The sequence below is a fragment of the Xyrauchen texanus genome, chromosome 16, assembly GCF_025860055.1.
Source record: "Xyrauchen texanus isolate HMW12.3.18 chromosome 16, RBS_HiC_50CHRs, whole genome shotgun sequence".
In the NCBI taxonomy this organism is placed as follows: domain Eukaryota; kingdom Metazoa; phylum Chordata; class Actinopteri; order Cypriniformes; family Catostomidae; genus Xyrauchen; species Xyrauchen texanus.
The window spans coordinates 22,286,567-22,308,457 of NC_068291.1; the positions used below are offsets into that span (position 1 = coordinate 22,286,567).

General features: G+C 36.1%; 1 protein-coding gene across 1 annotated transcript in view; it reads right to left on the bottom strand.

Moving 5' to 3' along the window:
- Positions 1-21,891, bottom strand: part of LOC127657123 (protein GREB1-like) — a 44,589-nt gene that overhangs the window by 21,244 nt on the left and 1,454 nt on the right. Inside the window, exons 2-7 of the mRNA XM_052145777.1 lie at positions 9,879-10,038; positions 9,603-9,707; positions 7,075-7,251; positions 6,540-6,722; positions 1,572-1,694; positions 1,324-1,449 (exon numbers count right to left, since the gene is read on the bottom strand). Of these exons, the coding sequence (XP_052001737.1) occupies positions 1,324-1,449; positions 1,572-1,694; positions 6,540-6,722; positions 7,075-7,251; positions 9,603-9,707; positions 9,879-10,035 (871 nt within the window). The 5' untranslated portion in view covers positions 10,036-10,038. The remainder of the gene's footprint in view (positions 1-1,323; positions 1,450-1,571; positions 1,695-6,539; positions 6,723-7,074; positions 7,252-9,602; positions 9,708-9,878; positions 10,039-21,891) is intronic.

Consider the following 21,891-nt stretch of genomic DNA (forward strand, 5'->3'; position numbering starts at 1 on the left):
AGAGAGTGTGAGAGAGAAGGAAAGAGAGAACAAAAAAAGAAAGTGAGAGGGAGAGACTTTAGAGGAGCATTTTATAGAGGTGATAGTATGAGAGTGTTGAAAGAAAAGAGAGGGCTTTTTTACAGCCCTAAATGCTGAATAATAACAGACACTAACAACAAAAGAGGAGGAAAAGGCCTAGACAATACAGCTGTCTGTTTTTTCAAAGCATTTTTAACATTTCAAAAGGGGGGCAGCCTTTCATTGGAGGTGTGAAGTCTGGGGGGGACCGCTATGTAAATTGGACATTTCCCTTTTCTCTGCTCTGGCACAACTACAAGCTAAAGGTACAAGCACTGGCCATGATTACACCTGTAATTTAAGCTGATCTGTTTAGTTTTTTTATGTTCACATTCTCTCTCATATCCCAGTTAAATATGCAGGGTCATTCTATAACCTGAGTGTGACTGGAGAGTTTCCATTTCCCTTTTTGATTTGTCCATTTGTCCAGTTTGTAAAAACTGATGTCCACATATGTGGAGAGTGGGACTAAGTTGCGACATTTTAATAATACCATGCTATAGATTATTTTATTTTTTTAAATCTTTCAGTTGATTTCACCTTGATTTCAACACTGTGATTCTGTGGAGCTTTCAAAACATTGCTCTTTTTTTTGAGAAGCACGTCCAGCCTGATTATTAGAGCAAAATTGACTAATAATGGGTTTGGGGAGGGACTATCTGTTTGTACAACCAATGGAAGACAGGGGAGTTGTCTGGAATCTGTTTGAAAACAATTATTATTTTTCAATTCATTTTGCAGATGCTAGTGTAAGTTTTAGTGTAAGAAATTACACACTACAGCTTCAAGATCCGTGTCAGATGATCCAATCAAAAGTTGCCAGGTGATCTGAGAACAAACATGCAGAATTCTCTTTAATTTTAGTGTTGTATCTGTATTCATAAATTTCGGATGTGCTTCACATGCACTTACTGAAGGCATAGTGAAGAAGTGCCATGAATTATTGTGCATGTACTGTATGCTTTTTCCATATTTTCTGATCAAAATGTTTTGGACCCCATTTACACTTGTATTTAAGCATTGTTGGAATTTTCCTTGTTTAAATCAAGTTTACCATAATCAACAGCATTTGTGGCATTATGCTGATTACAACAAAATAATTTTGATTCACACCTTGTTTATTTACAAAATAATAATAATAAAACAAATTGTGGTTACAGTAAGGCACTAACAATGGAAGTTAATGAAGCCAGTCAATAAATGTTAAAATACACACTTAGTATGGGGTCATGTTGTCTAGTGACGGCTGAAGGGCAAGATTACCTGTTACTGTGGGCCTTCCAGGGCCATTGGCAACTATTCCAGGCTGTGGCTGACCCTGCTGGGGTCCAGGAACATGACTGCCATTGGTTATGGAACCCTCAGATATGTGCAGATGGGAATTCAAATCTGTGTGATGATAACAGAAGAACCACACATAGCCATTGGTTATTCTGACTTTAGTAACAAGGTAGGCAGTTAAATAACATGCAAGTCCATTCTATCTGAACAATCTACGTGTGTTTCAGTACCTGTGTGGTTAATTGTGTTCAAGGCCGTGTGCCCTGAATTAGGAAGTAGGTCAGTGGGTCCATGACCTGATTGTTCTTCTGGTTCACCAGCAATGTTAGAGACAGCATGTCTCATTCTGCTGTCTGCAAGCAACATGAGTAATAGCCTTTTCAGTAAACAGTGTAACACAATGAGTAGCATAAGCTGGTCAACACTGAATAATTATTCAAATGTATGCCTCCCTGGAATACAGTGGCCCACATGTAAATAGGCACGAAGTTTCCAGCAATTTGTCCACACTGAACGTGAAACTGCGGTGAGACGCCTTGCCAATTAGCAATATTGCTTGTGTGATATTGCTTAATAAACCCCCTCAGGGTTTGTTGTATGACCATGTTCGGGTTAATTTGAACCAATGCTTACATATATATTTATATTGGTATATTATATTTGGATAAAAGTGTCTGCCAAATGCATAAATGTGTATATATATATATATATATATATATATATATATATATATATACACAACAGTTAGTTCCAGTCCTCAAATCTGATTGGACAAGAGACATTCCATGAGCACTGATGGTCTGACAGCATCAGCACTCGTGTGTGTCACTCCACTTGTGTTCCTGCTGTTCTAAACTAAAGTGAAATTGTAGTGCATATCTGTTAGGAGTTACTGTCTTTATTTTTGAAATTACATATGTTAGCCAGCAGGTGGTGGCAAAAGATCACTTTTGTGTGTAATATGAGCCAGTGACGTAAAGTGAATCCGTTAGTCATTGTTTACATAGAACAGCGTTCCATGATCGCTTGTATTCCCACTACATTACTTAAGCTAGGACGTTGTTTTAAATGGCTTTAAATTACAAATTTCAGGATTAAGACTCATCGCAGCTGAGCTGAGAGACACAACAGACTGTTTGATTACAGAACTTGAGGCGCTTTCCGAGTTTCCACATTGGATACACACTGTTTAAAATGGTGGAGGACATCCCTGTTTCTATAGTGAATGACTCTTGAGCGGCTACCGCGAAATACAGAGGAATACCCCTGCTTGGACACTATTTTTACACTGAGAAAGCTGATCTTCAGAAAGCTGACAGCATTTTTGCTTGGGAGTGGCAACAGGTGATCGCACACGCTCTGTCTCTCTATCTATCTCTCTCTCTTCACACACACACACACACACACACACACACACACACACACACACACACACACACACACACACACACACACACACACACACACATACACAGATAGAGAGACAAAGACACATAGACAAGCACACACCCATCAATCCATCCTTGTTTAACCAATAACTTGTTAGAAACAGCACAAGCCGTGATACTATTTCTGAAGTGAACTTTTTGAATTACTAATGAAGGCTTGAACGCATCATTTGTTTTGAACCAGCTACGGCTGATTCTGATCCGTCGCATAAGAAAGTAGTTCCATGCACAAATAGGTTTTTATGACCGTACTCGATTTTCGTAATTGTTTTTATTTACTTGTTCAATGAACTGTTGTATATAAGCAATATCACGCTCACAATCATGCTATATGGCCCTACATCAGCACTGCTGTAATTACCTACAGCACTCGGCCTGCGGCCTTGTGCCTGCGGCCGAATCACAGCAGTGCTGATGTAGGGTCATATTGCAGTCTTGCTCGTGTGATATTACTTATAATATATATATAGCAATTCAGCTACAATGCCTTTAGAATGTGCATACACTGCCAAATCCCTCAGACCCAGTGTTGACATGATGTCGCCATGGTAGCAGTGAACTAAACAAAATTAGGAGTGCTGGCCATCTGGACTGTTTTCCTGGGAAGGCAAAAGTTGGCCAGTTGTATGAATGGGTTAGGCTGGCCCAGTGACTGATGAGGTTAAATAGGGTGAGGTCAAGTCAGCCCTCTTGCCAGTCACTTGCTGGATAAGGTCACTAATGGTCAATAACCTCCTACAAAGGCGTTGTTTACACCAGGTATTGAGATATATCTTGGATGATCTGATCCCAAGTGGTAAGGTGAGACCTGGTAACAACATTGGTCTACTGTTACCACTTGTGTTTGGATTTTGTGTTAATGCATAAATATAATTATATTGATAAAGCAAAAAAGGAATAGAAATCAAGATAAAAATCTGTGCATTGTTTCTCTCAATTATACATTAATTTTAATCTAACCACCAATGTAACTTTTAGAGATAAAGCTAAACATTCTTTGTAAAGTTACGTATTACTAAGGCTGGGTGATAGGACGATGTAATTGGATATCGACAATATCTTATAAATACCCAATGTAAATTGCGACAGTCATAGACAGACAATGATTGACAACATCTGGAAATGACAAACCATGAAGCTGGGAAGTTGCCAAATATATTAAATAGTAGCCCAGAAGATATTGTGCACATACGTTTAATACATTATGCCCCATTTTCACTGCCGACATGTTCTCTGAATACCATGAAACATTTCCATTGCGGTTATTACTGTAACCGCTTATTTGTTACAAACTGTAACAAATAAGCTATGGCTTAGCAACAGGGTTGGGGAGTATTGAAGTACATGTACCAAGATTACGTATTTAAAATACTAAATATTAGTAAATGTTTTCCACAACAGTTACAATTTAAATAGTTGATAATCAGAATAGAGTTACATTCAAAATGTATTTTGATTACGGAAGAGATTACTTGTCATTTGTTTCATTAAATATTTAGACTATGCAGGTGGAACTTTACTTTGGGAGCTTAATAAAGTAGTTACATTGTATTTCTACAGCTTAAAAAAAAGTTAGAAATGCTTTGATAGATGGAACATGAATCTAATAAATACACAATTTCATGCCTTATCAATATTATTTATGTGGTTATGGTATGTTTTACAAGAAATGCTAGCCAATGTAGCCTTTTATACTGTATAGAAAGCTACAAATAATAAATGTTTTGCCTCATTCTATGAACAGAGTTCACATATGATCTGAAAAGGATGTTGTTGTGTACACTCTGTGTGGTTTAGAAGTTTGGAGCAGCAAAATTAGTTAACTTTGTGTAAATTGTCATGTGAAAGTTTAGCTTTATGCTATGCTAAATGCATTATTATATTTTAGAATTAATTCTATGAAGAAAATGTATGTAAGCATACATTTTCTTTCTCTAGCAAGACCATGGTTATTAGGGCAAAGTTGTACTGCAAAAAATTGATTAACGAGAAAAATATCTTTCCTGTAAAAATATCTAAAAATCCTTAAAACAAGATACATTTACATGAGAAGTAAAAGTGCTTAAAAAAATTTAGTTTTTTTTTAGAGAATGTATTTTTTACAGTTAGGTGTATTTTCTTTATTTAGCCAAATAGTTATTTAAAACACATTGCTTTGTGACATCAACTTGTGTTCATCATCCACTCCATTAGGAATGTTTTGAAATAAAAAATGATGGCACATTTAGGCCCCATTAAAGAACCTTACGATTTTATTAGGTAAATGCAGTTTAAGAAACAAAGATGAACGTGAAATAAATCTTGTAATACATTTTGTATAAATAAATCATACAAAAACCTGTTGATCTTGAACCTAAAATTTTGTTTTATTTCTTTTTCTTAAGGCAGCATTAACAGCGTTTACAAAATGTGATACAAACGCAAATCCAATAAGAAAAACGTTTCAATTATAAGGCTGCATTAATTATGGAACACAAGGGATTTTATTAGATTTACACCTAATAAGAACTGGTGTTTTCTATTTGTTTAAGCACAGACTAAGTGAAGTAAACAAACTGTTGTAGCCATTTTATGAAAGTAGAAATTTTGTGGGTTGTGTTGATCTTTTTAGAGGTAGTGTTTTATTTATATTTCAATTATTATTATTATCATAATAAATACTATGTTTTCAATTAGAATTTTCTTTATGATCTTAATTTGTATTGGTCATTTTCCACCTGTTGTCGTAGACGAATTCTTAAGTCATGGCAAATGGGGCCGGTTGAGAAAGTTGGACACAGTAAATGTTTGGCTTTGGGTAGGTGGTTATATATGATTTTACCACTTAGTTATTTTAATAGATGTTTTGTTTCATTTGAAGTATAATTTGAGAAAATATCTTTAGAAATATATTTAGAAATATCTTTAGTTGCAGTGTCCCGTGTTTCAATAAATTAATTTCCACGGCCTAACCTGGAAGGCAGACACACAAAAACAATAGTTGAATAAAACCGTTATTCAAGGATGCCTTATCCTTAGATAAAGTACAGCCAAAAATGGAACCTTTTTTTGCTACATCATCTAACACAGGTTTCTTGAAAGGAAAGCATATTCACCTTCTCCAAAGTTTAAGCATTGCAGATTGGAATAACTACATGACCAGCTGAAACCCCATTTCGACTGCTTGTCACAGACACACACAAGAACTTTTGGAGACATTAGAGGAAAAAGAAGAATGTGACACCAGTTCTGCTTGGTGCAGGTTTATACTCATATTTTTAATGTTTTGTTTTTTTTGCAATATCCTTTAATCCTATTTATTTGTATTACTTAATACTTGTGTCAGATAGGTAATACATTTACGTAACGGGCTCATAAAAAAAATATTCTGAAAATGTATCTTGCATATTGCCCATCCCTTGTAATAACTGAGCTTCAGTGCCTGATTCACATTATCTGTGTAACTGCATACTGATTTCAGTTTAAATCCTTGCTTGACTGACATCTAAGTTGGCACTCCCTCACTGTTGTCTGGTATGCATCATGACACATTAGCATTTAGCACATGCACTGTGTTTACATGCGTTTCTGTCTAACTCTGAATGTGGTTTGAATGATCCAATCACAACAAAAACGCATTGGACCAAATTTACAACTGTTTTTAGTGCTGTCCACTAAGCTGCTGATGCTGCTATTCTAACATTAGATACCAGCACTGGTTGTTAACTTAACTGCCTAAACTTCTTTGATTGAAGTGCTAATGGCTCTTACCTATGCCCTTCCAGCAGATCGGTGGACCCTTGACCACAATGCCCTGCGCGTTCCTGAGCAGGTGGTACTTTAAGTGCTTCTGCTTTTTGGGTTGGGTGGTGAGTTTCAGGTTGATGTGGTTGGCAAACTCAGTGAAGTACCGGAAGCCCTTCTCACCACAGCCCATGCAGTTCCCTGAGAATCCTACAAGGATAGAACAGACAAGACATCCCATGAATATCTGCTTTCAAGACAGAGAGTCTTTGAGTACAAAGATGCTGTCTAGCTGCTTTGAGGACCGACATTAGTTATCTGAAATAGAGACACAGTTTAGACCGTAGCCAGCTGAGCGCCTAGTTTCCATAGCCACCAACCATCACTAGGGACGAGGGTGCTGAGCTGTGGGGGCCATAGAAATCTAAATTAAAGACCTAAAAATGTCTCTCTGACAAATGGATATGTGTTCCCACCAGGTTGGGGTACCCTGACCCAGGTACAGGCTTTTTTTTTTTTTTCAAAATTCAAATTCAGGTGCATGAGGTTCAGTGTGTCTTACCTAAAAGTGCATTGCGTCCACATTCATCTGGGAGAAAGCGCAGATCCACCGCACACACCAGAATGTGATCAGGTACGCTGGGAGATTTTGCTCCGACTAGCAGAAACCCAGGTGGGACTTCCAAAGACTCAGTGGCCATGGATGATAGCCGCAGGTCTTTGCCTGCCTGACAGAACCCTGTAATGCAGAGAGAGTGTAATGTGAGTGATTGAAACCCTGTCTAATCAGTATTAACTGTATTGAGTGAATGTACACTATGTTTTATAATAGCACACTAACATACTAGGCTACTCTTACTTATTCTTCAGAATATATGTACAGGGTTCCCACCCTTTTTGACCAATAAATTCCATGACATTTCTATGTGCAGGCATGTGTGATTACTGAATACAGAATAAAAAAATAATAATTTTGTTTGACCCATCGTTAATCCAAAAGAACGATTCTCTCACAAATTGGACATCACTATGGCTTGCTAGCAAGTTTTATGGGCAATTTATGTATGTTTTGACCATTGCAGTGGGCCTTGTTGTTTTCTAAAGTCTTGTTCTTGTGCACTTAGTGTTTTTTGAGTATGTGTCTCAAGACACAGCCGTTCTGTTATATTCGTTGCCCTGCATCCAGCTTTTATTTAGTGCAAGATTGTGTTTGGTCTGAACGGGCACTTACTGTACACACAAGCAGCAATATCTAGTTGATGAGTTAATTTAGAACAGAGGAAAGCTAGAAAAATTTACATCTATGAAAGAAATTTCCATAAATTTCATGACTTTTCCAGACTTCAATTCTCAGGTTTTCCATGACTGTGGGAACCCTGTATTTATTATAAGCAATGCGCTGAACTTTGATTATTTGGAAATAATCATAGCCACAATTGTTTTTCACTCATTATTTGATTGGACTGCTAGAAGATAAGTAAGTCTGATGAAGAGCTCAAAAGTAATGCTGTTTTTGGTGAGAATATTACTAAATATCCGTTTGGGAACAACAATGTGCCGACTTTATGTTTTGATATTGGTACATATCTTTTTTGTTGTGCATCTGAATCAGTTGTTTTTGGATGTGTGTGTTTTGTAGTATTTGTAACTGCCAAAAGTTTAGTCATTTATACTTAAAATGTATTTGAAAAGGTGAAAGAACCATTTTTACTTCCAAGATGATAACTGGATGCCACTTCCATGCAACATGATGAGGTCGCGTGGCAATAATGTTTAACTACTGTTTAACAACTACTGTTTAAAAGGTTTATCGTTGCTTAATGTCTACATAGCTAGTGACTTCATGAAAATATTGGATCTCTGACCATCCATCAATGTATATACAGTACACTATGTACTGACCAACTGTCATATAGAGTAGTTAATCACGATTGGTCTGAACCTTATAAAACTGTCTCATTTAGAACTGCACGATTTGAACAAGTCATAATGTGATTATTTATATATTTAATGTGATTATTTATATATATATATATATTGCTTTTGCGATTTGAACTGTAAGTGATTCCTTTTGACCACTTTGTGATTGTCTCAGCCCACTATTCATCATTGTTATTTTTCAAAACTGGATTTTTAATTATTATTATACTATCGGAATATATTTCTGTAATACAATCTTAAATTGCATGGGGCATTTCTATTTTAAGAGCTCAAAACTATCAAGCTTTTATTTTGGTTGACAACTGCATGAAGAATTTCAGTGTTTAGTTGAATTCACAACAGCTGTTTAACATGCTCCTCATTTTAACCTCTCCTCATCTGTCCAAAACATACCCATGTTATGAGATTATTATTTGTATTTGTACATTCACCTGTGGTGGCCAAACATATTTGGAAATACACAAAAGTGAAATTAAAGTGATTCTGGAGTGAATGTTAGCAAACAACTAAACTCTGAGTACGAGATGGAGATGTGAAGTACAGAACCATTCTGAAAACACTATAATGCACTAACACAATACAGACAAGACAGAGCAGTGCTAACTTTGAAGCGAGCAGACTATTTATTTAATTAATTAAATGGCAGCCCTTTGCGGTTTAATAATAGCACAAGGTCCTTTCACAATTTTATTTTGATTAATTGTGCAGCCCTAGAGCTATTCAGGTTGTAGTCCAAAAACCAAGAAGTGAATGGGTTTTTATAATGGCAATTCTGGATTTATTAATAAAATAAGGTCTGGGGTAAACATTACTTGACACTATGTTTTGTTCTACAACATAAATTACACACAGTCATACCTCAAACATACATTTTGAATCTGAATTGAATTGCATACTTTTTTAAATATACACACGGTGGCTTCAAAAATCACGTTAGAAGTATGAAAGTGTGAAATTTATTTTGTAGAACAAAACATCCACGTATCGTAAAGTAATATTTACCAGAGACATTATTTTACTCATAAGTTGAAAAAACCTACTATAAAAGCCCATAGGAATATCCAGCGGGAGGCCATGGCGAATCAGACTTCCAGGTTTGCCTACAAATTGACGTCATGGTTGAACAGCTCTATTCTCATGTGATCTCACCATCAGTGGTACAGGAGCCATCTGGCGGAGGCTTCATCTGATATGGGATCGGAGGGCTGTTTGAATCTGAGCCATCCTCTTCATCATCTTCCTCATCTATTCGACCTGTTGGGGAAATTCAGTTATGCTAAAGAAGCAAGATAATAATTTGTAAACAACATCAAAACAATACCCTTTCTTCTCAGAAACCTAAATCTTTTTGCCTATGTAGCAAGAGATGCACTACAAAGTAGTGTAATAGATCAGAAGGCAGGGCAAAAGACAGTAAATGCTCACCATCTTGAGAGTAAGGCCTGTGCTCTGCCTCCAGGAAGAGCTGGGAGAACACAGGTCTGGGCACTACAGTGTTGGAGCGCAGTGACGCTTCTATAGAGCTGTGCAGTACTTCCTCGAATCGTGTGCTCTGAAGGTGCCCTGTGTATGAGTTCCCCATGACCTTTAACAGAATGGAGAGAAAGTGAAAAATATGATTATTATATATCTATATATCTATATATATCTATATATATATAGATATATATAGATATATATTTCAACCTGATTTGACCTTTAAAATAGCTTTTGTTGGTGTAACATAACATATTAAAGGTGCATGCTATAATTTTGTTTTGTCTACAGTATGTTGTCTTGGGCTTACCCAGTAGTGGGATGCATCATTCAAGTGCAAAAGGTAGTAGGGCCTTATGAAATCCATTTTATTTTTTTCAAATTTCATTATATTTTCTCTGAATTCCAGGTTTTAAAGTTTATTTACATTTAATCATTAAAACATTTTCTAATCAAATTAATTCAAAGAAATTACTTTTCAACATACCATTGCATTATTTTTCATTAAATGAAGAGTGCCTATAAAACATTGATGCTTACACAATCTAAAACCCAAAATTTAATTTTTTTAATTTTATTATTATTATTATTATTATATTGTATCAAATACAGTGCCGCACAGTAGAGCATCACAGTATTAATTAACACAGTGATTAAACTCTTGCTTGAGATATTGCTTTAATATAATGTAATTATTATTGGTATATTATTATTAACATTATTATTACTACATTTACATTGAATATTACATTTTTCTCTTCAGAAGTAATACATTTCTTTTGCATTTTTTCATTTTCATGCCTCTAGTTAAATTATTTATTTGTTTTTGCATTAAAATTTATGTTTTTGATGGTTTCACTTCTCATCTCTGGAAAATATGGCTAATATGCTAATTAAACTGCAAAAGGCTATGATTTAATTATCTAAATATATAGTTTGCATGTGCTACATGCTTCACACTGAATAAAGTGCTCTGCTCTTTGTAATTATTACACACACAGAGCGCACTTGATGTTAATGATGCTGTTAGTGTACAAGCAGTGGCTTCTCACATTTATTTGTGCACCTCATGCAAACCATATATTTGTTTAATTAAATCTCAGCCTTTTGGGTTTAAGCGTCACACTATGACATTTTCTGATTTTAATTTGATTAATTGTGCATTTATACATTAAATTAATCCCAAATATGTCAAATTCAGTGATATTCCATGTATTACAATACATTTAGTTTTTATGACTGGATTCCGCAATTCCGCCGTGTTTTACGCAGTGTGAAAATCGAAGGGCCCTAAAGCTTAGTGGACATTACATGACTCAAGCTCGTCTCCTCTGATGTTTTGAGTCGGCGACTGCTCTAACATGAGAAGCCTTGGATCTCACGACGAAAGGTCTTGTTGTGTGCGTACTCCTGTGATAAGCCAAGATGAGATCTAGAAACTGCGAGAAATGCCAATAAAGCACGAAAATGGGCGAGAGACACTCTTTCAAGTTTTTTGACGTATATAAAGAATAAATAGTGAATTGATTTTGTTATCTTAATTTTAAGATGCATTTTTGGTGATCTGTTTGAAATGGGTTGCACTAAGGGCAGCTGATAAGGCCGTTTTTTTTGCTGTTTCCATACAGATGTCAAGGGAATGAGCGTAAATGGTCTGCACTTATATAGCGCCTTTTTAACCTTAATGGTATTCAAAGCGCTTTACATTGTGACACCCATTCATACACCAATGTGGATGAATGTGGAGTTGTGTGGGCCAGGATTCGAACCTGCGATTAGTGGCGATTAGTGGCCGACCCGCTCTACCTAACTGAGCCACAGCCGCCCCAGTGTAAGGTTGGATATTTAAAAAAAGCGAATGCATGAACGTACAGTAGGGACACACATATGAGCAGCACGCATGCTGGAAGCTCGGTTACAGGTACTGTACTAAAATAACTCAGAATTCTGCTCTAAATGCAATTTTTGGGAATATTAAGAGAAAATGATTTCTTTCTTGTCTTTTACTTTTTACACTTTATTATCATTCAGTACAACACAGACGTAAGGATGTCCTCATGAAATCAAAGACTCTCTCTACTTGAAATCCAAACACAAGTATTCAAAAGAGACGATCAGGTGTAACGGTGACTGTGAGTCGCAGGACGCCAACTGCAATTCGTGTAGTGTACGCTTGGCTTAAGTTACCAATGCCATTGTAGAAATTCACTATTCACAGTCAGCCATGATTAATTTAGCATGAAGCAAAGCTTCTCCATGTAGATTAAAACAGCTTTTATAGGGGCCTGGGTAGCTCAGCGAGGAAAGACAATGACTATCCAGATTTGCTGGTAATGGTCACATTGTGGTTCTCAGCTTAAAGACTAACTCTTTGAAAAAAATGTTTATAGAGTCATAACAAACTGGAATAATTTTCCTCTCGATATCCGTTTAATAAAAAATAAATCATCCTTCAAAAAGAATATGCAGAGATATTTATTGGTATGCAGATGTCAGACTGAATAGTAGGAGGTATACTGTAATTGGACAAGCTTCTCAATATTGTGTTCTATTTCATGTGAATTTTCATTCTTTTTAAATAGATTGGTTTTAATTAGTAAACCACCTAATTGTATGTTCAGGATTTGAAATGTACAGTATATGAATGCTTTAAATTGTATATATGAATTTTCTATAAATGTGTACATATATATATATATATATATATATATATATATATATATATTGATGTATAGTATGGTAATGTAATTTAACATATATGCAATTAAGTGTAATGTTATTTGAAGTATGTCATGTTTAAACCCCAGGAAGATTAGCTGACTGCCATGGCATCCGCTAATGGGGATCCTTTAAAAAAATAATAAAAACAAAACTACCACCCCTGGAGTCGCAAGTTCGAATCCAGAGCATGCTGAGTGACTCCAGCCAGGTCTCCTAAGCAACCAAATTGGCTCGGTAGCTAGAGAGGATAGAGTCATATGGGGTAACCTCCTTGTGGTCGCTATAATGTGGTTTGCTCTCGGTGGTGTGCATGGTAGCGTGAAGTCTCCACAAACGTTGTCTCCTCGGTAATGCGCTCAACACGTGATAAGATGCGCAGATTGATGTTCTCAGCAGCGGAGGCAACTGAGATTTGTCCTCCGCCACATGGATTGAGGAGAGTCACTACGCCACCATGAGGACTTAGAGCACAATGGGAATTGGGCATTCCAAAAAAATAAAAAATATGCTTTTATAAGGTCACTAACATGACTGGAGTCTGCACCTCATGTGAGTGCATGTGATTTTATACATATGTTTCAAAATTGCTATTCATTTCTTTATATTGATATAATTATTTTTTTTAATTATTTTTTTGACTTGAATAAAACCTATTAAATTAGCCTAGATGTTACAACATATAGCATATATTGTAGGTAATCTGACAAAACATTTGAGAACTCACTATGCTAAAGCAAACAGCTCTATCAGAGAGTTTATTTGAGGACAGATTTGACTGCGCACACACACACACACACACACAAACACACACACACCCCTCTGACTGTAGAGCTTGAAGTCTGCACATATAAGCAGATTTAAAGTCACTGACTCACTGCACAATCAAACCCTCTCCACAGTCAGTAAATATGATTAGCCCAGGAAAAAATTAACTCAAATCATCTGCTGTGTAAAACTAATGGCCATTTGATTAGTGTTATTTTTAAGACAGCGCCTGAAGTGAGCCAGCTTCCTCTCAGGAAGTTAAAAGAAATATAGTGGATTTTCCAGGGTGTCCAATTTGCAACCTCATAAAGTCACTGCAACCAATGTTAGGGTGTCCTGACCAAGACTGAGAGAAAGAGAAGAGAGAGAGAGAGAGAGAGAGAGAGAGAGAGAGAGAGAGAGAGAGAGAGAGAGAGAGAGAGAGAGAGAGAGAGAGAAAAATTCTTAATAACCTTACCCTTTAAATGACTTTTTTGTGCAACCTTATGTTTTCAGGTTGAATTAATAGCTTTGAAAAATCCAATTTATTTAGATGTTCACACATTTTTAAGTAACAAAACAAAACACTTTTACAGTGTTGTCACAGAACAACTTAACATTTTCTTTTTTATTTCTTTCATAATATATGTAGGTATTGCACAATGATAAATGTAATTTGTCCAACTATGTAAATGGCAGCAAACTGAAACCACTAATCAAAAAAGCACTGGGACAGAACTAACTTGGGTCACAAAGCCCCTTGGACATAATCCTCTTGTTTAGGTAAATGCTCTCTGCCATATGTTCCTTCCCTCAGCCACAACACACGTCCCACACACTGGGACTCCACAACACAGTAACACCCTAAAGACACTGAAGACGACCAGCAACATGTCATATTAAGTACTAGCAAGAAATAAATAAAACATATATTTATCTATTAGCAAAAGAGAAAACAATAATCCCATCTGGAGGCATTTATTACAGTGGCCTGACATAGCCAACATATTGTTACTGTATACACAGGGAATAAAAAGAAAAATTCTAAATATAATGGGTTGTTTAGACTGAATGCATTCTTGCGCTAAAGATAACTAGATGCAGCAAGTTGTTTTTAACAGTGTTCCAGTGCGAGACACTGAAAAATGTCAAGAGCCCAACGGTCAAAAATATACAAAGAGCGCAGATGAAAACAAAAATGCATTTGGTGTAAACAGCCTTTAAATCCACCTTAAGCTTTCAGTCTGCATACACCAACACTCAGGACAGTCCAGGACAGTCCTTCAAGCTGTTCAATCTATATAGTCCTCAAAGGCCAAAGCACACTTTGCACCTCCGCGTTATGGATCACTCAGCGCACGGTATGCGTGATGTAAATTTAGTCATAATCCAGTCCATGCAGTCTGACCCTGTGCCGGCCATTGACTCTACTAAACGAGTATCACAACAAGGTTGTAGTAGGCATGCATCAAACATATTAGTTTTCGCTCGTGATCAGAACATTATACTCACAAAGTATACTGGTCAACGTGGTTGACCAGGCTCAAGCCAATCTGGAACACACAAAAATGAAGTATACCTGGGCCTAAAGCCTGACCTATCTGTTTCTATCTAACCTTTAATGCTATATAGATCTTAAAGTATTCAAAATGTATGTAGGACCTTACAAACTTCAAAGCCATTGAAAAGTTTAAAACTTTCAGGCATCAAAGTTGTCATGACAAAGTTTCCTTTTGTAGTTTTGCTATTGCTCACCAGTACATTTGAGATGTTATGGCAACAACAATCTTATTTTGGCTTGTTGGACATTTGGAGTTCTGGAAAAAAAATGCAGGCAGACTCAACAGGTAGTTAAGGAGATAAAAGAGCAAAACGTGATAGCAACAAGGACACTTCACAGCCCCATCCTCTTGAACAGAGCTTTCCTACCGGGAAGTGACAAGCTCTTTCATGTGTATTGGACTCCCCCCACACCCACCCTTGGGTAACATCACCCGACTATTGTGTCTCTGTTTATGGCCATACTATACTTCCTCTCCCTCTTTCTTTTAACTTTAATATCTCTCTTTCCTACTTTCACACTCTTTACACTGACACTTCAATGATGTCAAGAATCAGCTACAAAATATCACAGCTAAGCCAGATTTTTCCACTAAAGTTTCACATGTGGCAGATTTTCAAAATGCTTCATTTTCCATGCAGGAAAGCTCCATTATAGAGTGGATGAAAGGTGTACATGTAGAGAAATCAATGCTTTTTCAAACAAAAATATGTTAGTGTGGATGTGACCTCAGTCAGCAATCCCCTTTTTAAAAAATGTACCTGGTAAACATAGTTTCTTCCAAAATAATAAAAATGCATTAAAACAGTCACTGTATTTCCAAACCTTAAAAATGATTTATTTTTTGTTCCTATAATGACTACTGTCATAAAAAAAAGAAAAGAAAAAAAAAGACAACTATTTGGAAAGCTATTTACAGTTTAAAACCCCAATATTAATGAATTATGATTGTACAATAGTAGCACAGTAAAAATGTTGTCAGGTAACCTACAAAATTTAATTTATGTGGTCACATCTAAATTAACTGGTGACTTAATCAATCTGACATATAAGGTTACACCAACTAAAGTCAGTTTTATGAGTTAGATCAAGTAGAAATAGATTGTTAAGGTAACAATTGCAGGTTACTTTTTTCTAGTGGATAACTTATGTAATTTTTGAAGAAACTATGGTTATGGTTGCATAAGAGTTTACGCTAAATATCTCAATGAATTGTTAATAAAAAAATACAAATAATAAAAAAGGTAAATTGTGTGTTATGTGTAAAAAAAGCAATAATCTTTAGTTCCAGAAAAGGAGAGCAGATCAACCAGGTGGCAAGATAACAAGAATCACAAGAGAACAAAGCATTTTAGAGACAGCTGGACAAATTATCAGCATTTTCTATCTGTTCTTTTAGTTCAGGCTGGCTGTAAAGTCTGGCACTATCTAAAAAAATGGCCACCTGAAAGGTTGCTCCAAAATAGGATGAAAGTCCTTACAGTACTTTTCTCTTTTCCACAAAGCATGGAAGAAGGGGTGGTCAGCTTGAAAGAATTTAAGCCTTGGGAGTTATATAAGTGGGGGTAGGGGTCTCTGTCATTCCTTGCTTTACACATACAATAAAACTAACCAGATGACCAATAGAAGATCCCAAAAAAGGGAGAGAAAACTTATTGAATGGTATTGCTAAGCAGGGAGTGGGTGACACAGCATGTTTCTGCTTAGCCTCTGCCCACTGTCTCTCTACCAGCACACACATACACACACACACACACACACACACACACACACACTCCTCTTTGAAACCTAGCGCATAGCATGTCAAAGGTCAGGGCTGGCAAACAATGTTTAGGCAGTGCTTTGATGTGCTCAGGCATGGTCCGGCCTGGGCTTATTTGACACAAAGAGGCTGAGAAGGCCAGTCAGATAGTACCATTCCATTCTTCTCATCACCTTTAGCCTTTGACCCCTGGACCCCTGCGAGAGATCACATTTCAAGGATGGCCAGTTGCATACAGACAGGTTTCTTTTTGTCCAATCTTAGGGCATGTGGGTCCATTGTGGGAAAATTTTTGTCACTTTTAGTAGAAAAGAGAATGCTTAAAAATGTTTGAAGAAAGAAATATATATATATATTTTTTTTAATTCAATCCACTAATATCATATAATCTTTAAGATATAGTTCAGGGATATTAAAGTGATATGAGGTTCATGATTTAATATAATATCAATTCGATACAATAACACTTAAATGACAAAAAGTTCAAGAAATGTTTTATTTTCTAAATAAATGTTTGAGCAAAATGCACATAATATATATGTTCTTTAATACACAATATAAATGCTCAAAGTTTACATAATAAGAGTTGCTCATATACCTTTCTCTATAAGAAAAGATCACAAAAAATATGCCTTCAAAAATAGTGGGGTACATTCAGGCTGATCAGGTGCAGAACATGCAACTGAACTGAACAAAACTTGTCCTGAAAAATAGTATGTAAAAGTGTATATTTTGATTTTTTTTCTACATTATATTAATTAATATTATATCATGAAATTGTATATATAATAATGATATGAGCTATCACTGTTTAAAATAATGGGTACAAATTACAAGTAATTACATTGAGTTTATATTCATTTGTATAAGAAACGCTAAAAGGGTGCTGTCACTTTAAACACTTTAAGGGCCTTGTGTGAACCCTGTATATAGTGTAGAAAAAAGCTCAGTAGGGGTAAAATCAAGTGATAGAGAGAATATATTGTTTGATGGGTTATTTAATTTACCTGTAAGATCACATTGACAGAAAACACTGTAGAAATATCGAGTTTTGCCACGATATGGGTCGTCATATTTTTGGTTCGCAATGTATCGAAATTCTATATTTCGACCCATCCCTATCATTTACGCACCCTTATACCATCCCAGATGTGAATTACTTCTTTCCTCTGCTGAACACAAACCAATATTTTTAGAAGAATATTTTAGCTCTGAAGGTCCATACAATGCAAGTGAATGGTAGCCAGATCTCTCAAGCTCCAAAAATCACATGAAGGCAGCATGAAAGAAATCCACATGACTCCAGTGGTTAAATCTGTCTTTAGAAGCAATATGATAGGTGTGGGTGAGAAACAGATCAATATTTAAATCCTTTTTTACTATAAATCTGCACTTTCAATTTCAAGCTAAAGGATAGTGCAGATTTAACGTAAAAAAGGATTTAAATATTGATCTGTTTCTCACCCAAAGCAATTGGAGCTTGAACTATTTCTTATTTTCTTCACTTTCATTGAAAGGACCTACATAGCTAAACTATTCTTCTGAAAATCTGTGTTTGTGTTCAGCGGAAGAAAGAAAGTCATATACATCTGGGATGGAATGAGGGTGAGTAAATTATGAGAGAATTAAAATTTGGGTGAACTATCCCTTTAAGCTGGAATCGCATACAAAAAAATTATGTGGTGGTGCTATGTGATGGTAAAACCAGTGATGATTTCATATGGTAATTCCATAGTACTTACATGGTACATGGTACAGGTTATTTCTAAGAATACCATGGTATTACTATGGCACATTTCCAAAAGAACATGATAGTACCATTGTACTTTTTGGAACTTTTCTGTGACACCTTTTGACCATTGAATTTCCATGACTTTTACGGTTGTTTGTAAAGATTTTATAAAGTTTGCACGCACAAAGGGCAATTTGTACCAATAAATACTTAAGATCTGAGCAGAACTATGCATAGGTATTCACTATAGAAATTCAGATACTTTGCCGTGACTTTTTTAGGATGTTATTCTTTTTTTTTTTACTTTTCCAGGTCTGAAAATCACAATCACAAATATCACAAGCCCGATTTTTTTTTCATGACTGTGTGAACCCTGTTAACAAAGTTGATATGAGCAGCCAGCATATCACAGGTGATGAGATTTGGTGTCACATGGATAAATCTAAAATTTCAGACGGTCTGTACACTGGACACTAGGGTTTGAACAGACTAGTTGACTAGTGCAGAAATAGTTTATAGTTTCTCTGACCGATCAGGTAGCGCTTTCCAGATGAATGTAAATTACTCTTTCCCTGCTCTACTATGTTTTGGGTGTGGAGGCCGATGGCTCTGCACTGAAGAGCGAAGTGGCTCAAATGTACTTTGATAAAGATGACACTGATGCAACAGTAAGCTCCAACACATGCAAAGTGGCTTTCAAATATAACAAAAATACTAATGCTATGCATAATTATTTAAAGAGACCATGCTAGTGGTACGCATGTGATGGTATAACATTTTCACATCACGATAATCGCTGAAGCTTTTATCACGGTATACGGTTTTATCATGGTATTGAATTACATTTCAACAACGGGTTGAAATATAAACAAACTTTATTGTTGTTCTCTTTATGACAAGTTTAATTACTTTTTCAAAACCAAACATTAAAAAAATATAGCATCTAAGTGGCTACAACAATAGTATGCATATTTTTTTTTAGGATAGCAAGATAGTTGCTAATATATAGCTAGGTGCTAGCTACAAATTTACCATTCACTAGTGCACTGTATGTCTATTTACGATTGCGTTGCACTCAAAGTTGAACTTAATATTGAAATCATCATTGTGCGACATTGCCATTTTTAATTTCAAGACTATTTATTAGCTGATTACAACTGTATTTTTGTTGTTACTATAAGACGCAAACATTACTGTGTAGCAAGCTGAGTTTTAGCGAACTTCGGCCACTTGAAAGAAAATTACACATTATCTGCAAAATGGCAACAACAGTTCACTTTCTTTGTTGTCTAAGTTGCCATGTAGCAAGATGTCTCTAAGGCCTTGTTCAGAATGCCACTAAAAATCAGATTTTTTGCATATCCAGATTGTATCCAGATGTGTTTTGGACAGCGAAAAACACATGTAATCAGATTTTTCAGAATCTGATTCAAACCACATCGGGAGGTGGTTTCAAATGTGATTGCAATCTGATTTTTTCAGATGCGTCTCAGTCCGGACACTCTAGCTGCTCAATTCGAATTTCAAATGGTCTTTTGCATCACTCTTAACACGACACACAACGATGATATAAAAATCTGTGACTGCAGCACGGATCATCACAATTTTTGTCTCCTCTGAGTTCTGCACCGCGACTGGAGAGGGTGCTTATTTGGAGAGTGAGATGATGCACCTCCATTTTTCCTGCATCTGTTTTGAAATTATCGTCACATGGTTACGCCTACGTCGTTACCAAAGCAACCCACGCAGATAGGCTGGTTATGTCTGAATACGCAAATCTGATTTTATCACTTGCAATTATTAGTGCGGACAATCTGCCTGAAAAGATCTGATTTGAGAAAAAATATGATTTGCCTGCAGTCTGAACATAGCCTTAGATTGAGAGTGTCTCTCAGTTTTCAAATAGTTTGGAAAATCTAGCAGAACTGTCATAACTTTATCTCACTGAATAGTAGGGATGGGCAATACCACTTATTTTCTTTTCGATCTGATACCAAGTACTTTTAGGCCAATATCACCAATATCGATACCAATACCTAAATTGAATTTTTACGAATTCTTGATAAAATGAGATATACTTTATTATTCCTTACTTTTTTATATATATATTTATGGGCCTAAACAGAACATTATTAGGTTGCTTTGTTTACCCTTTAAAAATGAGTTAGTATAAGCCACATATAAAACCTCAAAATTAACCATAGATATTATTATATGGTTACTATTACTAAAATGGGGCAGCTGTGGATCAGGTGGCAGAGCGGGTTGGCCGCTAATCGCAGGGTTGGCGGTTCGATTCCCGGCCCACACGACTCCATGTCCTGAAGTGTCTTGGGCAAGACACTGAACCCCAAGTTGCTCCCAATGGCAGGCTAGCGCCTTGCATTGGTGTGTGAATGTGTGTATGAATGGGTGAATGGGACACAGTGTAAAGCACTTTGGTAACTATGATTACCATATTTTCTGCCATATGTTTTACACAAAGGGAATCCATCTTTGACAAACAATCCCTCTACATTATTATGGAAGCCAAAATACTTCCACACTTCCGACTTTACCGTATTAGAAGGTGAATAAAGTGTCAGCTGCACTCCTCCTTCAGCAATGCTTCTCATCCACGCTGGTTTTGTTTACATCAAAGTGCATATGTGTCATGTATGCCGCATACCACAGTGTTGTCAATCTTGATTCATTGGTGAGGGAAAAAACTACTGTGCGATCAGAAATTTTTAACAATTTGGCTAAAAGGTTATCTAGAATTATTTACAGTATTTTCAAGTGCCCGTGATAACAATATCATGCATGTTAATTATCGTGATATATCGTATTACCAAATACCGTCACATGCCTAAGTGCAAGTAAGGGACTTTAAACATGATCAACAAAACTTTGTGTTTGGACATCTGACATGGTTGCTGTTCGCTCCTTCAAGAATGCGATTCGGTGACAATTAGAAAAGCACTTCAAATTGGAGTAAAATAACATGACGAAGTGCATCCCCATCGTGCATGCTAGATCCCTTGTCCGCCTATAGACCAATCCTTTGGCACCGTCACTGACAGATTGAACTTTTTGCAGGCTGAAAAAGCTTTTGTTGTCTTGTGTCAGAGCTGGTGTGGAATAAGGCCAATCTTCCCTCAAAAGAACTGAGTTTGTTTTCCTCCCTCTGTGACAGTGAATCTTGTTCTGGAGAGTTTTTTTTTGTGTGTAAAACTAGAATCTATCAACATGGTACTTGAATATATAAGCCAGACCGATTAATCAGACGATATTTTGCCATTCTGTGATTATTGCACTGGCCAATAACCTTGTTTGTTTGGCCGATTAACAAAAATATTCTAAAATCTTTTAAAAATTGTATGTATAAGTGAATGTGAGTACAATTTGTATAAAATATGTGTTTGTTTCACTTAATAAATTTTGTCTACATTTAATTTGCTGT